Here is a 15,708-nt window from a genome sequence, read left to right on the forward strand (position 1 = left end):
CCTAAATTAAATAAATAAATTATTAAAAATTTAAAAAATAAAATAAGCTGGGGCAGCAAATCAGAAAGGCTTGTGTTCAAAGCATTTAATGGACCAGGTTACAATGAAAACAATGAAATCTTACATATTTGGGTACATGGTTATTATTTTTGGTATTCCTCATTCCTTTGAGTAGCTCTTTATTTTCATCTACTCTCATTTCCCTAGAGCATTTATTTTTTTTTCCCAGTAGAGATCCATTGGTGATAAATTCTTTCAACTTTAGTATGTTTGTAAAAGTCTTAACCTTCATTTTTTCTTTTGGTGCCAGGGATTGAACCCAGAGGTGCTTTACCACTGAGCCACATCCCCAGCCCTTCTTTAATATTTTTACTTTGAGACAGGGCCTTGCTAAGTGGCTTAGGGACTCACTAATTTGCTGAGACTGGCCTTGAATCCTCCTGCCTCAGCCTTCCAAGTTGCTGGGATTACAGATGTGTACCACTGTGCCCTGCACTTAACCTTCAGTTTTGAAAGATACCTGTGGGCTCAATTGGTTTCTGTTATTCCTACAAGTTCTGCCAATGGAGACCCACCTCTCCATCCACTCAGAACTTATAAAACTTATAAGTTTTGGAAGCACTATTGCTCTCTATTCACCTGCAAAAGACTCTCTTCTCTCTAAAATTTGGTTATCAAGTCTGGCATCTGTATCCATTATTTCTCAAAAGTCCCTTTAAAAGTAAAATCTTAATTTTATCCAGCATTTTCTTGTTATCCTGAAAAATTTGTGTGTGTGTGTGTGTGTTCTGTATCTTTGCCAGAATTCGAAGTTCTCTTACCCCACAACTCATTATGAAAATAACAAAGAAAAATTGAAATAATAATACAATGAACATCCATGAATTATCTACTTAGGATCAATGACTGTTCTTATTTTGCCTCATTTTTTGGTTCCACATTGAATTTAGTTACTATTGGTATGTAACAAACCACCCTCACATTTAAAAGAGTAAAACAAACATGTTATTATGTTCATAGTTTCTGTCAGTTTGAGAGTGGCAAGTGGGCACGTATGGACCAATATGGCAATTTCTGGATAAAATAAGTTTTATTGTTTTTAAAGAAAATTTTCTCTTGGGCTGGGCATGGTAGTGCACACATGTAATCCCAGTGGCTTGAGAGGCTGAGGCAGGAGGATTGCAAGTTCAAAGCCAGCCTTAGCCATCTTGGTGAGGTCCTAAACAACTTGGAGAGACCCTGTTTCTAAATAAAATATAAAAAAGAGCTGAGGATGTGGCTCAGTGGTTAAGTGCTCCTGGTACCAAAAAAAAAAAAAAAAAAAAAAAAGGTTTCTTTTTTTGTTGTTTTTTATGGAAGGTCTCTAATACAGACTAAAAGTTATTGAAATATCAATCTTTTCAAATATTTAGAATTTCTCTGTAAAGAAACTAAGAAACTAAAATAAGATGTAGTGGTCTACAATGGTGTACTGAGGGTTAAGATAGGAACTCAAATCCTAAACAGCCTACAAAGCCTGGCATGGTCTGGTGCCTGTCCTCCCACACCAATTCCCTCCCCTTTTTGTGTGTCTCGCCCTGTGTGCTCTCTTCTCCCTTTTCCAGTGACGCTGGCTGTTTTAATGTAACTTTTTTTTTTTTAAAGAAAAGACAAGAACAATATGGAGGAGAAAAAGTTCATCCTAGCTCATGGTTTCAGAGGTCTCCATCCATAGACAGCTGACTCTATAGTTCAGGACCCAAAGTGAGGCAGAACATCATGGTGAAAGGACATGAAGGAGGAACACAGCTCAGGACATGGCAAAAGGAAGCAGAGAGAGTTTCACTCACTAGGGGTAAAATATAAACCCCGAAGGCATGTCCCTAGTCACCTGCTTCCTCCAGCCATACCTTATCTGCCTATGATCATTATCCAGTTAATCCCTATCAGTGTATTAATCCACTAATTAGGTTAAGGCTCTCATAACCTAATCATCTCAGACAATTCTTGCATTGTCTCACACATGAGCTTTTGGGGGACACTTCATGTCTAAAAAACCATAACACTGGCCATAGGCTACTGCACAAGCAATTCTCTTGAGGGGAGTCTTTGTCGACCCTCTAAATAAGGTGAGTTTCCTTTATAAATTCTTACTTTTATCTTATAAAAATAATCTGATTATTTTTGAAGTATCACTCTACATAAATAATCATCCCTTTACTAATGGAGTCTTAAAATTGATGTCTGTGTCCCCCCAACTAGGTCAAAAGCCCCATGAGAAGAGGACCTTACTGTTTTGGGTTTTTTTTGGTACCGGGAATTGAACCCAATGGTGCTAAACCACTGAACCACATCCCTACCCCTTTTTTGAATTTTATTTAGAGATTATCTCACTGAGTCACATAGGGCATCCCTAACTTGATGAGCCTGGCTTCGAATTCACAGTCTTCCTGTCTCAGCCTCCTGAGCTGCTGAGATTACAGGTGTGCGCCTCCACACCCAGCTGATGTTACTGTTTCACGCTCCATCACATCCATAGGTGTCAGCATTTACCTCCTCTTCTTCCTGAGACTCCTCTAAAATTATGTAAAGGAATAAAGAAAGTCACAAAGTAGAGCACCAAAACCACAGGATGTGAGCCCAATGTAGCCTGTGAATGTGCAATGTTGGCTCACAGGTGACTTCACTTTTATAAAATGAGGAATCTTTATACCCAGATTTGAATTTCTCTTGATTAAAAAAAAAATAGACCCACATTCCCTTGAATGTCTAGAGTTGAGCAGTGACTGCCTGTTTGGGTGACATTGTTGTCTGCTCCCCAACTGCCTTTCTACTCATAACTGCTTCAAATTTTCATCCTTTGCCTCAGAGACGTACTACTTGGGAGTCTTGGCAGTGGAAACCATTGTTTTAGGTATTATGGCAATTATTTTACTCTTTTCCTTAAACGAACAAACAAACAAACAAAAAACCCTTTTTTACAGTGGTGGCAACTGAATCCAAAGTCTTGCACATGCTTTACCACTGATCTATATATTCAGTCATGGTAGGTGTTTTAAATAAATGTTTGTTGAAGTAATAAATTAGTGACCATAAACTCACATGAAGTAGCATTTGGTTGTTCTGCAGGGCCATAGTCAGCTGCAGTTCCTCATAGGAACACAAGGTGGCGGTGTACTCCCATAAATTTGCATAAATTCAAAAGGGCAATCAGTAGAGGAAAGGGACCAAAGGGTGAGAGGTGGGGGAAGTGCTGGGGAGTGATACTGGCCAAATTCCATCAATGTACAACTATAAATCACCAATGAAAAAATGTGGGGAAAATTTTGCATAAATTCAGCATATCTGGTACTAAATACATGAATTGTCCCACTCCCCCTTAAGAGATGACAACTACCAAAAACCAACACACCATGCATCCTGAAGGTCAGTGAAAAAGGGATTGATTAGGAAAGGGAGCTTCAAGACCAGGGACCCAGTACAGTAGAGATGGAACTATAGGGAATGAACTAAATTCACTCCTGTCTTTGGGGTTATTAGTATGATCAACTTTCTGCCTGAGAGCTGGAATTTCAAGGTCATAGAGCCATAGTTCAGGGTATCCCTAGGTGGAGAGAATTTTGAATATTCTCATCACAAAGAAATAAATGTCTGAGATGACAGACGTGCTGGTTACCCTGATCTGATCATATACCTTGTACACATCCACAGAGATATCACATTGTACCCCATGAATACATATGATTACTACATGTCAATTAAAAAATTATATTTTCTTTGAAAAGACTCTTGGCTGAAAATGGGACTTGAATGTCACATGCCTCCATTTTTTTTTTTTTTTTGTTTGTTTGTTTCCAGGGATTGAACCCAGGGGCACTTAAACACTGAGCCAGCTCTTTTTTTTTTTTTTTTCATTTTGAAACAGGGTCTTGCCAAGCTGCCTAGAGCCTCACTAAATTACTGAGGCTGGTCTTGAACTTGTGATCCTTCTGCCTCAGCCTCCAGAGCTGCTGGGATTACAGGTGTGCACTACTGCACCCGTCCCATGCCTCCTTCTTAATTCTAGAGCAGGGGTTTTCAAAGTGCAGTCTCTATACAAGCTGCCTCAGCATTACCTGTCAGAACCTGTCAGAGATGAAGATTTCCACACAGATCTACAGAAATTCTGGGGTGGAACCCAGCAATCTGTGCAAATAGACTCTAGGTGATCTGAAGCAGATGAAGTGTGAAAACCATTGTTAGGAAGTTTTATTTCCCATCTCTCCACAGCCATACCCTGGGAATCCAAATCTTCCCACCCTGAGCTAGTACCCCCACCTCTAGCTGAGCCTGAAAAGCCCATCTCTCTCTTCCTGCTTTGCTCTTATTCTGTCTTTGGGCTTTGCTGAGGCAGTCCTTCTCCTAGGACACTGTGTTAGACACCTGATTTAGCTGCTGTTCCTGTGGCCCTCCCAGCCCTGATTTTCTTTTCTTAGCAATGATCCCATGTTGATCCATGTCTGGTACTAAACACATGAATTGTCCCACTCCCTCTTTAAAGATGACAACTACCAAGAACCTATAGCAATTGTGAGCTATTTGGGTCATTTTGTTTTAACCCGTAGTGCTGGACCAACAGAATTTTTAATATTCATTGAATGAAGTAGTAAATTACTGTCACTTGGTTGGCAACTTTAAAATAATGATGATGATGATGACGACAAGAATGATATTTTCCCCGTCTACAGTGGAATTTTACACATGTACATATCCCAATATATACAGATTAAATAATATAAACTTATGTAATTAAATATAGATTTTCTGTGAGCTTGAATTTCAAAACTATGCTTTGCTCTCCTGACTATAAAGCCATCTGTAGGAGGGCCAAGGAATTCAATGATCAACAGAGAGAGCTTCCCAAACAGGGGTGTTATGTGCTGACCTAACGTCTCCTCCCCAGGTCTGTCTTAGTTCTAGCGGGAAAGGGCTCTCATGCTGTATGATGAATTCTGTGCCTGGCACTAAATAGGTGTTCAGTGTTCACTGAATTAGAAATAAGTATTAAAGTTCTTATAGGGAATATATGAAAAAGTATGAGAAAGGGTCACAACTACCTGGGAGTACTGTAAAAGGCCTGCTTGGAGATGGACTACAAATTCTACAAGGAAAGAGGAACATTAAACACTGAAGTTCTGTTATGAAAAAAACTGCATTCATAGTTTGAGGGTGACTCAAGGCAGTGACTGAAACACACTGGGAAAATGGCCTGAGCTCACAAATTGAAGGGAATTTTACATTGTACCAAGGAATTTAGATTTCATTCTTCAGAATCAAAAGAGGGAAGATTTAAGTATATATGAGTGGGAGAGTTTACTATTTCAACAATCACAAATGTGTGCAATACTTGCTCTGGACCAAGGCTTGTTCTCAATGTTGGGATCAAACTGGCAAAGACAAAAAACCATCCCTGCTTCAATTATAAAACTGTACTAGCTAATTCTGAGAAACATGTTAGTGCCAGGTGCAGAGTCAGATTCTTTACCTGTGTTCTTTACTATAGCTTGATGAGACAGTAGTTGTTTTGGTTATTATTAACTTCTGCTTTGTTCTTATTCTGTCTGTGAATAGAGAGTGTTATGGTTTGGATGTGAGGTGTCCCCCAAAAGCTCACATGTGTGAAAATGCAAGAAGGTTCAGAGAAGAAATGATTGGATAATGAGAGCCTTAGCCCAATCAGTGAGTTAATCACATGATGGGATCAACTGAGTGGTAACTGAAGGCAGGTGGAGTGTGGCTGGAGGGGTGGGGCATTGAGGGCGTGGCTTTGGGGTATATATTTGTATCTGGTGAGTAGTGGTCTTTCTCTCTGCTTCCTGATCATGGTGTGAGCTGCTTCTTCCACCACACTCTTCCATCATGATTTTTCTGCCTCTCCTGGAGCCCCAAGGAATGGAGCCAGCCTTCTATGGACTAAGACCTCTGAAATCGTGAGCCCCTAAATAAACTTTTCCTCTTCTACAATTGTTCTGGTTGGGTCCTTTAGTCACAGCAGTGAAAAAGCTAACTAAAACAGATAAATTAAGAAATGAGAATCCAATTTAAATGCAGACCAAATGACTTAAATTTTTTATTGAGGTATAATTAACAAAAATTAAACTCACATTTAGGTCACCTGTGAACACCGTTGCCTCTGGGCACTGTAAGGGGGCCCTGGAATGGGTTTTTCCCAGATCTACCATGAGCAAGTGGAACCAGGTGTTGTACAGGAGGCCTGCTGAACCCACCTTCCTGTCCTGCTTTAAGGAGCAAGTCTGGTACAGGGAGGGGCCCATCATAGAGACCAAGAGAATCCAGCCTCAGCTCCTGGATGAAGATGTTGATCACAGTGACAGCGATGAACAGCCCCAAGAGGTGGTTTTAAAAAAGGAAGACCTGACAGCTGAAGAAGTCATGAAATTAAAGCAGAAATAAACGCTGCAAAAACAGATGAAGAACCAGCTCCAGTTCACAGAAGAATCATGTATCAAAAACCAGTCAAGCGTCTCTCAGATGAAAAATATTCAGGTTTAACAGCAAGCTTAAAAAAGATGACAAATGAAGAAAGTCATTTCTTCAAATAAGCAGGACTTGGTAAAAACCTTACAAAAGCTAGGGACGAAGAGCTTGAGAAGATTAATATTAAACAGGGATGAGTGGTGGGAGGGAAAGGGAGTGAGAAGGGAAATCGCATGGAAATGGAAGGTGATCCTCAGGGTTATACAAAATTACATATAAGAGGAAAGGAGGGGTAAAACAAGATAATACAAGTGGAAGAAACGATTTACAGTAGAGGGGGTAGAGAGAGAAAAGGGGAGGGGAGGGGAGGGGAGGGGGGATAGTAGAGAATAGGATAGACAGCAGAATACATCAGTCACTAGAACGGCAATATGTAAATCAATGGAAGGGTAACTGATGTGATACAGCAATCTGTATACGGGGTAAAATTGGGAGTTCATAACCCACTTGAATCAAACTGTGAAATATGATATATTAAGAACTATGTAATGTTTTGAACGACCAACAATAAAAAATAAATAAATAAATAAATAAAAAGAACTTACAAAAGCAAATCTAAAACACCTGCCTCCTTTCTTTTGACAATGAAGAGGAAAAGGAGTAGTCTTCTTTGAAAGTATATAAGGTATTTTTTAAAAAATATTTTCCCGGGCTGGGGATGTGGCTCAAGCGGTAGCGAGCTCGCCTGGCATGCAGTGCGGCCCGGGTTCGATCCTCAGCACCACATACCAACAAAGATGTTGTGTCTGCCGAGAACTAAAAAATAAATATTAAAAATTCTCTCTTTAAAAAAAAAATATTTTCCCCATGTCTTTTAAAATGACTTTTTTTTCCTGTTATACAAGTTCATCATAGAAAATTTAGAAAATACAGAAAAAGCTGGGCATTGTGGTTCACACCTGTAATCCCAGCAGCTTGATAGATTGAGGTAGGAGGATCACAAGTTCAAAGCCAGTGTCGAAACTTAGTGAGGCCCTAAGCAACATCTCCAGCCATATTTTGTATATTTAGAGACCCCTGACAGGGTCTCTAAATAAAATACAAAATATGGCTGGAGATGTGGCTCATGGTTGAGTGCCTCTGAGTTCAATCCCCAGTACCTTGCCCCCCAAAAAAATATACAAAAAAAAATTTAATAAAACAAAATCTATGTCTATCCATCAATAATCCTGACTGTAAATGTCAACTTTGTAGATATTAACATTTTGTTACTTGCTTGCGTGCATATATGTATGTAAAATAAACCTCACATTTAATATGTAGTTTGACAAGTTTTGACAAATGTAGTTTGACATTTTGACACTATCAAGATATAAAACATTTCTATCATCCCCCAAAGATTCCTTTGTTATCCCTTCTCAACCATTAATCTTCTAACATTACAGATTTTGTCTTTTCTAATGTTTCTTATAAATGGAATCATATGGTTTATAATCTTGTCAGGGCTTGCTTCTTTGAATCAGCACAAATTTTTAGATTCATCAAAGTTTGTTTTTATTGCTGAATTCAGGTTTTTAAGGAAGAGAACATATTAATCAAGTAATCACTTAATTGTTTAATTACTGCAACATTAAAGATAGGTAAATGTCCCCAGCACTGCAAAAAACAAACAACAAAAGCCCACAATTGAGGAAAATAAATCTGGGAAAATCTGAGCAATTCTTTAAAAAGGAAAATATATCATTTGGTTTGCTGACAATTCAAATACCATACATAGATCTACAGGGTAATGATCGTGGGGAAAAAAATGTTATCAGTGCAACTCAAAAGAACCTTAAATCCTCATTTTACGTTCCTAACTTCTTTTTAATCTAGTCCTGTAGATATGGGGAGACGCTCCTTATGGGCTCACTACGTCTACCCTTTACACTTTAAGAATCCGAATAGCGCAGGCTCCTCTCCCGTCCAATGTCAACAGCAACAGCCTGCCCCCTCACTGCCACCTTCACTCAGAAGGCGAAGACGCCCACAGGTCAGATGTGACACCTGCCTACATTCACCCAATCCCGGGCGACGAGGTGGTCACGTGCGCAGCGACAGGGCATCTCCACGCTAATGATCAGGCCCCACCCACCGCCCGCGCACATCCGTGACACCCACACGAGAAAGGACAGCTCTGGAGGTTCGCCAGAGGGTCGGGCTGCGCCTGCGCGCTGCGGCTGGTGGGCGGGGCTAGGGACGCCAAGAGAGGCGGCCCCTAGGGCTGCTAACCCTACCTGCGCCTAGCAGGCGCGGTGCTACCGCGGGCTCGAGCGGAGAAAGCTGGCTTTCCTTCCTCCACCGCGGAAAGTAAACTCTCCTGCTCCTTCCGCGGCGCCCCGGCCTCCCGGCGTCCTTTCCCCAGCTCCCCGCGGCCCGCGGAGAATCGTCCTGCGTCAGGGCCCGGTTCCCTCCTCTGGCGCGGGACGCCGGCGCCATGGACGCGACGGCGCTGGAGCGGGACGCCGTGCAGTTCGCTCGGCTGGCGGTGCAGCGCGACCACGAAGGCCGCTACTCCGAGGCGGTGTTTTACTATAAGGTAGGGCCCAGCACTCCGCTCGGGCCCAGTCTCGGAGTCGGGGTCTGGCAGAGCCTGAGGCCGAGGGGCGGGGTCCAGGTGCGGACGCCCAAGCCCCCTGGCTTCGCTTTTCCCACGCCCCCCCCTGGGCTCTGGCCTCTGTGCGGAGCCGGAGTCGTCGCGTAGGAGCTAGCCCTTCTCTCCGGCTGCGGTCTTAGCTGGCAAACGCCCACCACTGAGCTATTTGTGCCGGGAGTAGTTAGGGATGGGAGTCAGTGGCTGTTTATCGCCGTCCCTTGGCTCTGATTAATGGCTGGCAGGAAGTAGTTTGTGATATATACAAAAATAATGCATGGTCGTTGAAGAACATATGTAAAAAAAAGAATAAACCCATCTTTTATTCTAAGTACGTGATGTGCATCCTTGTGGTTTTTCTATACACATATGTGTATATATATTTTTTAAAAACTTGAATCGTACTAATTTTTTTTTTTTTTTGCGGTGCTGGGGATTGACCCCAAGACCTCTCACGTGCTAGGCAAAAGCTCTACCTTTGAAGCTGCATCCCCAGCCCTAGTATGCTATTTTTTTAAAACCTCTTATTAGAATGTTTTTCCAAATCACTTTAAAAATAGCTGCATAATATTTTATGTGTTCATGTATTTTAATTTATTTACAATGTATTAGGCATTTAGTTTCCTTCTGATTTTTCAGCATCTTAACTAGTGGTGCGGTTAATATCCTTGTAACTAAGGCTTTGCACATTTACTTAGTATTTCTTTTGGATGAATTATTGGAGGCACAATTGCTAAATTAAAGGTTATGAGCTTCTGCAGTCCATTCTCTGCTCTCCAGTCCTGAGGATTTGCAAACACTCCTCCAGCCCTAGCCAAATGAGGAAGTTAGCTGTATTCTCATGATATTGTCATCCCTTCTAGAAAGAATGTCAGGTTTTGATAATACAGTAGTCTTTTTCTCATAAGCATATGTGCTATCAGTAAAGCATGGTTTGCTTCTAATAATTTATTGCCTTCATTTTATAATTTCATATTTAAAGACTTTTGATGTGTTTCAGAAACATTCTTTTCCGACTTTTTACAATATCATATGGTGATACTTCTTTAAAAGAAAACTTTTTAGTTTTGTGAAATAACGTTGACAGATTTAAAAAAATTTTTTTTAGTTGTAGATGGACTCAGTGCCTTTATTTTATTTTATGTGGTGCTGAGGTTCGAACCCATTGCCTTTCACATGCAAGGTGAGCACTCTATCACTGAGCTGTAACTCCAGCCCAAGTTGACAAATATTAATACTTTAAAATAGTACCATATAAAAAAAGCTTTTTCTTTTCTTTTTTTATTTTTTAGTTGTAGTTGGACACAATACCTTTATTTATTTGTAGATGGTGCTGAGGATTGAACCCAGGGCCTTGGTGTGCTAGCCGCACTCTACCAAGGAGCCACAACCCCAGCGCAAAATAGCTTTTTCTAAAGAGAAATTCTTCGGTTCTTTGTATTTTCCTGTACAATTAGTACATGGTCACTTAGGAAGAATATTTCATCCTTAAAAAGTACGACAAAAAAGTAGTTGTACGTTCAGAAACTGTTTATGAAAACTTGATCAGTTTAGTTTTTTTTTTTTGCCCTGATGCTGTTTGCTAAGCAAGTTCTTAGTCACCTTTGAATATAAATGAAATGAGTAAAATAAGATTTGATAAGAACAATTTTAATGTGTATTCTGCATTTTTTTGGTGCAATATTTTATGTTAATCCAGGGTCATTTATCCACAGAGCCACATCTCCAGTCTTTTTTATTTATATTGAGACAGGGTCTCTGCTAAGTTGCTGAAGCTGACTTTGAACTCATGATCCTTCAACTTGGGTGTCAGTTGGTCTCCCAAGTTGCTGGGATTATATAGTTGTGTGCCACTGAGCTGAGCCTAAAATTTGGCTTTTTTTTAAAGCAAAATAATTATTTTAAAAAATCAGGATTTACATGCAAGACAACTGAAAGGGTAATATGTAATATATAATTTATAGATTAAAAAGTTTATTGAAGTTAGGTTTAACTTTGTATTTAGATAATAATGGTTTATAAGATACAATATTTAATGTTTGCATATAAAGATTTAAAAGTTTTTTTCCTTCCCCCCTTGAAATTCATGTAAGTTATGAAATCCAAAGAAGTCCTTCTGTTTCTACCCCACAGCCTTTAGGTTGAATTTCCAATAGGGTCAAACCTGCACTTTTCTCATTGATTTCATTAGGTTCAGTGAAACAACGTCTGCTCAAATAACAGGATTAAATAAGTGATGCTCTGAACATGGCTTCTTTGGAAGCAGGTATGAGGCCCCATGAAGTATAGTATCTGCTTGGGTTATTGTAGAAAAGGTGCTGTGACTAGAGAAACTGTCTGCTCTTTCCAAGTGGGAGCATTGGTAGTTTTCCTGGGACAGTGATGGGGTGATTGGAAACTCTTTCTCATAACCATAGCATAACTAGTTGTGAAGGTTATGAAATAATTGGAAGAAAAGTTGAGGTTTTCTTAATAGTTTATTTCATATAAGTGAAATCTGCTTTTGACAATGTTTTCTATGGAGAAAAATATTTTTTAGTTCTGAGATATTTAACCTTTATAATTTTTTTGCAATCTATTTTTGACATTTAATTTTATTTTGGTGGTTATTGTTCAGATGCTTTTGTTTTGACTTTGGCGGTGTTAGGGATTGAACCCAGGGCCTCACACATGTTAAGCAAGCATTCTGCCAAAGGTACATCCCCAACCCTTGTGTAATGCTTTTAAGGTTTATATCTTTTCAAGATATATAATTTTAAATATGATCTATGCATAAGGAAAATATAAAACGTGAACCACAGCTATTCTAAAAAAAGTTTGTCGTAAATCCCTCATACTTGAGTTCTTAAATTTTTAATAGTCAAGACAGTCACAGTGGCACATGCCTGTAATCCCAGCACCTTGGGAGGCTAAGGCAGGAAGATCATGAGTTCAAAACAACACAGCACTGAGCAACTTAGTGAGAGCCTATCTCTAAATAAAAATACAAAATAGGACTGGGGATGTGGCTCAGTAGTCCAGTGCCCCTGAGCTCAATCCCCAATACCACCCCCCCACCCCCCCAATTTTAATATATGAAAATTGTGAGAGCACCGAAGCTGGTAGAAAAGGTATTTTAGAGGATTATGTAAATTGTTTTATTGAAAAATAATGAATTAGAAAGTAATGGTGGAAATTGAAATTGTAATGCATCTCTGTTAGATTCCTTTGGATTTTTATTTTTTATTTTTAGGAAGCTGCACAAGCCTTAATTTATGCTGAGATGGCAGGATCAAGCCTAGAACATATTCAAGAAAAAATAAATGAGTATCTGGAAAGAGTTCAGGCTCTACATTCAGCAGGTTAGTAAAAGACTACTAAACTTGTTACTGCTTTTTTTTTTCCTTCTCTCCTACTACATCTATTCTTCCTGTATTTCTCTCCTGTTCTTCATCTATGGATCTTGGTCTTCATACTCTTTTTGCTCATTCCTCTTGAAAAATCATAATATGTAAATAAATGATAGATCTATAAGAGAAGCCTTAAAGATAATAAACTCCAGTCTCCTAACTTGCTAGATGTGCAGAGATAGTGGATTACCTACTTTCAAACAATTTGTCATTGGCAAAGTTAGATGGGGTCCTGTTAGAATTTGGCTTTTTAAATCTCTGACATATGCCCTCTTTTGATATTAAAATTAAGTGACTGATCTTCAGTGTTTAAATATTTCAGCAATATATATAGTCTCTATCATAGTTTTCTTTTTTTTTTTTTTTTTTTTTTTTTTTTTTTTTTTTTTTTTTTAAAGAGAGAGTGAGAGAGAGAGGGGGACAGAGAGAGAGAGAGAGAGAGAGAGAGAGAGAGAGAGAGAATTAACATTTATTTATTTTTTCTTAGTTCTTGGCGGACACAACATCTTTGTTGGTATGTGGTGCTACTGAGGATCGAACCCAGGCCGCACGCATGCTAGGCGAGCGCGCTACCGCTTGAGCCACATCCCCAGCCCCTATCATAGTTTTCTATTGCCAATCCTTGGCTGAACTTTAAAAAAAAAATCATAACTTGGAAAAGTGACATATAAGTAGAGATCTAGAATAGCTCATGCGTTAATCAGCTTTTTGTTGCTGTGACCAAAATACCTTACAAGAACAATTTGGAAGAGAGAAGGTTTATTTTGACTCACAGTTCCAGAGGTTTAGTTCATGGTCAGCCTAGTCTATTGCTATGGGACCAAGGTGAGATAGAACATCATGGCTGGAGAGTGTGGTGAAGGAGCGCTGCTCTGTTCGTAGCAGCCAGGAAGCAGAGAGAAGGAAGGGGTAAGTAGTTGCAGGGAAAAATGAACCTCCAGGACATGCCCCCCATGACCACCTCCATTCATGTCCCACCTGCCTACATTTACCACCCAGGCAGTCCATTCAAACTAGAATAGACTGATCAGATTACAGATCTTTTAATCTAGTCATTTTGCTTGGGAATATTCATGTGTTAACACAGGAGGTTTTCGGAGGGCTATCTCCTATCCAAACCATAGTAGCTTATATTTATTTTTGTAAACAGCATGGCAAGTGCTCTGATACAAGTACACATAGACTTAATGACCGTGGTTTTGTTAGAGATAAGGGGTTGATTCTTGTCAAAATCTGTTGTTCACATGAGTGGAAAAGAAAATACTTGCTTTTTGACATTTTGTTTTAGTATGCATTAATCTCTCTGGGGAAATTTTTAAATTATTTTTTCTGTTGCTGAATAATAAATACACAGGCAGACAAATCTTTACTGTGATGAACTTTGTATTACTTTCTGCTACTCATTTTGAATAGAATGAACAGTTATAAGCATATGGTTAGGATAAAGTAGAATTGATCTACTTTTGATTCCATTACAACCTTTGTTATAGATTACTTTAAGACAGTGCCCAGAAATCTCATGTATTGAAAAGTGGATTGCCTGTGTATTAGGCTTCACTTTATAGAAAGTTATACTGATTCATGTGTTCAGAATATTTTATGTGGATTGGGGGTGTAGCTCAGTGGTAGAGCTCTTGTCTAGGATGTGCAAGGACCTTGGTCCATCCCCAATACTTCAAAAACAACTACAACAATAATAATAATACAGTGTGATTGAGAGTAATTTCATTTTCCTAACCAAGTAAATGAAATTCTTGATTTAATGGCTTGGTTTCATGAATAGCACACCTTATTTCATAAACTGTTTTCAAATAAAATTACCTTTAAAGTTGAGAAATCAATCTTTCATGCCTACTTCCATGATATTCCTGTTTTTTCCATAGATATTTTCTTATTTCAACAAACATTTATCAAGTGAATGTTTGGGCTGTATGGTAAGCACTGGGTGGTAGATGAACCCTTAGAAAGCCCTCAGTCAGGTGTGGAGAGAAATGTATAAACATTGCATTATAATGGCATTCCCTTTCAGAAATGTGTGACTAAATGATAAAGAAGACATACTCACTCTATAAGGGAAAAATTATATGATGGCTATGCCACTGGCATCTAAGGTAGAGACATGGGATATTGTTAAAAATTCAACAATACACAGGACATTTCTCCACAACAATGAATTATTCAGCTCAAAATGTCAATAATGCCAAGGCTAAGATATACTGGCTATGTAGTTTAATAGTTTTGAGCTTTGATGTCTTTATTTTATGAATGGGATTAGCACATATGTCAGATATTAATGAAGGTCAAAGTTTAAAAACATCAGCACATACCCTTAAGAAACTAACAAAGCTGGGCACAATGGCACAAGCCTGTAATCCCAGTGTCTCAGGAGGCTGAGGCAGGAGGTCAAGTTCAAGGCCAACCTCAATGATTCAGCAAGGCCCTAAGCAATTTATCAAGAACTTGTCTCAAAATCACAAATAAAAAGGGACCCTGGATTTAACTTCATAGTAAAGCACCCCTGGGTTCAATCCCCTATGCCAAACCAAGCAAAACAAAAAACTAAGAAAAATATTAAAAACTTAAAAAAATGGGTTTATTGAGATATAATTAGTATACCATAAAATTCATCTTTAAATGGTAAAATTCATTGATTTTTAGTATATTTCCAGAGTTGTTTAAGCATCACCACTATTTAATTTTAGAACATTTTGTAACCTTAAAAGGAATCCCATATCCTTTATAGTTAGTTACTCCCCATTCCTTCAACCCTTCACCCCTAGCAACCACTAATCTACTTCCTGTCTCTCTAGGTTTGCCTCTTCAGGATTTTTTCATATAAATGGATTTATGCAATACGGAATCATTTAATCTCTTTTGTTGTCTGGCTTCTTTCACTTAGTTTAATATTTGTAACGTTTATTAGTATTGTAGAATATGGCAGGCCTTCATTCTTTTTTATGGATGAATTGTATTTCATTGTATTGATTTACTACATTTTGTTTATCTATTCATCAATTGATAGGTATTTAGGGGTCCCCCCCTCACCTTTTGGCTATTATGAATAATACTATTATAATCATTTGTATACAGGTTTTTGTGTGGAAGTGTGCTGCTTTCAGTTCTCTTGGATATATACCCAGGAATGGAATTGCTGAGTAATAGGATTACTCTAAGATTAACTGCCACATTGTTTTCCAAAGCTGCTAACAGATTTTATAGTTCTACAGAAGC

General features: G+C 38.9%; 1 protein-coding gene and 1 pseudogene across 4 annotated transcripts in view; both read left to right on the forward strand.

Annotated features, from left to right (window-relative positions):
- The first annotated feature begins 6,113 nt into the window (after nucleotides 1-6,113).
- On the forward strand, nucleotides 6,114-7,120 carry LOC144369785 (uncharacterized protein KIAA1143-like; annotated as a pseudogene).
- Nucleotides 7,121-8,668: 1,548 nt separating this feature from the next.
- Capn7 (calpain 7) overlaps nucleotides 8,669-15,708 on the forward strand; it is a 37,910-nt gene continuing 30,870 nt past the window's right edge. The window contains exons 1-3 of one of the 4 annotated variants that reach the window (XM_040289662.2): nucleotides 8,671-9,034; nucleotides 11,280-11,354; nucleotides 12,321-12,429. In XM_040289662.2, coding sequence (XP_040145596.1) covers nucleotides 12,351-12,429 — 79 coding nt within the window. In that variant the 5' untranslated portion in view covers nucleotides 8,671-9,034; nucleotides 11,280-11,354; nucleotides 12,321-12,350. Of the gene's footprint in view, nucleotides 9,035-11,279; nucleotides 11,355-12,320; nucleotides 12,430-15,708 lie in introns of all 4 variants that reach the window. The other 3 variants (XM_040289664.2, XM_040289663.2, XM_005317172.5) reach the window with 3 other exon arrangements.

The sequence above is a fragment of the Ictidomys tridecemlineatus genome, chromosome 2, assembly GCF_052094955.1.
Source record: "Ictidomys tridecemlineatus isolate mIctTri1 chromosome 2, mIctTri1.hap1, whole genome shotgun sequence".
NCBI lineage: Eukaryota > Metazoa > Chordata > Mammalia > Rodentia > Sciuridae > Ictidomys > Ictidomys tridecemlineatus.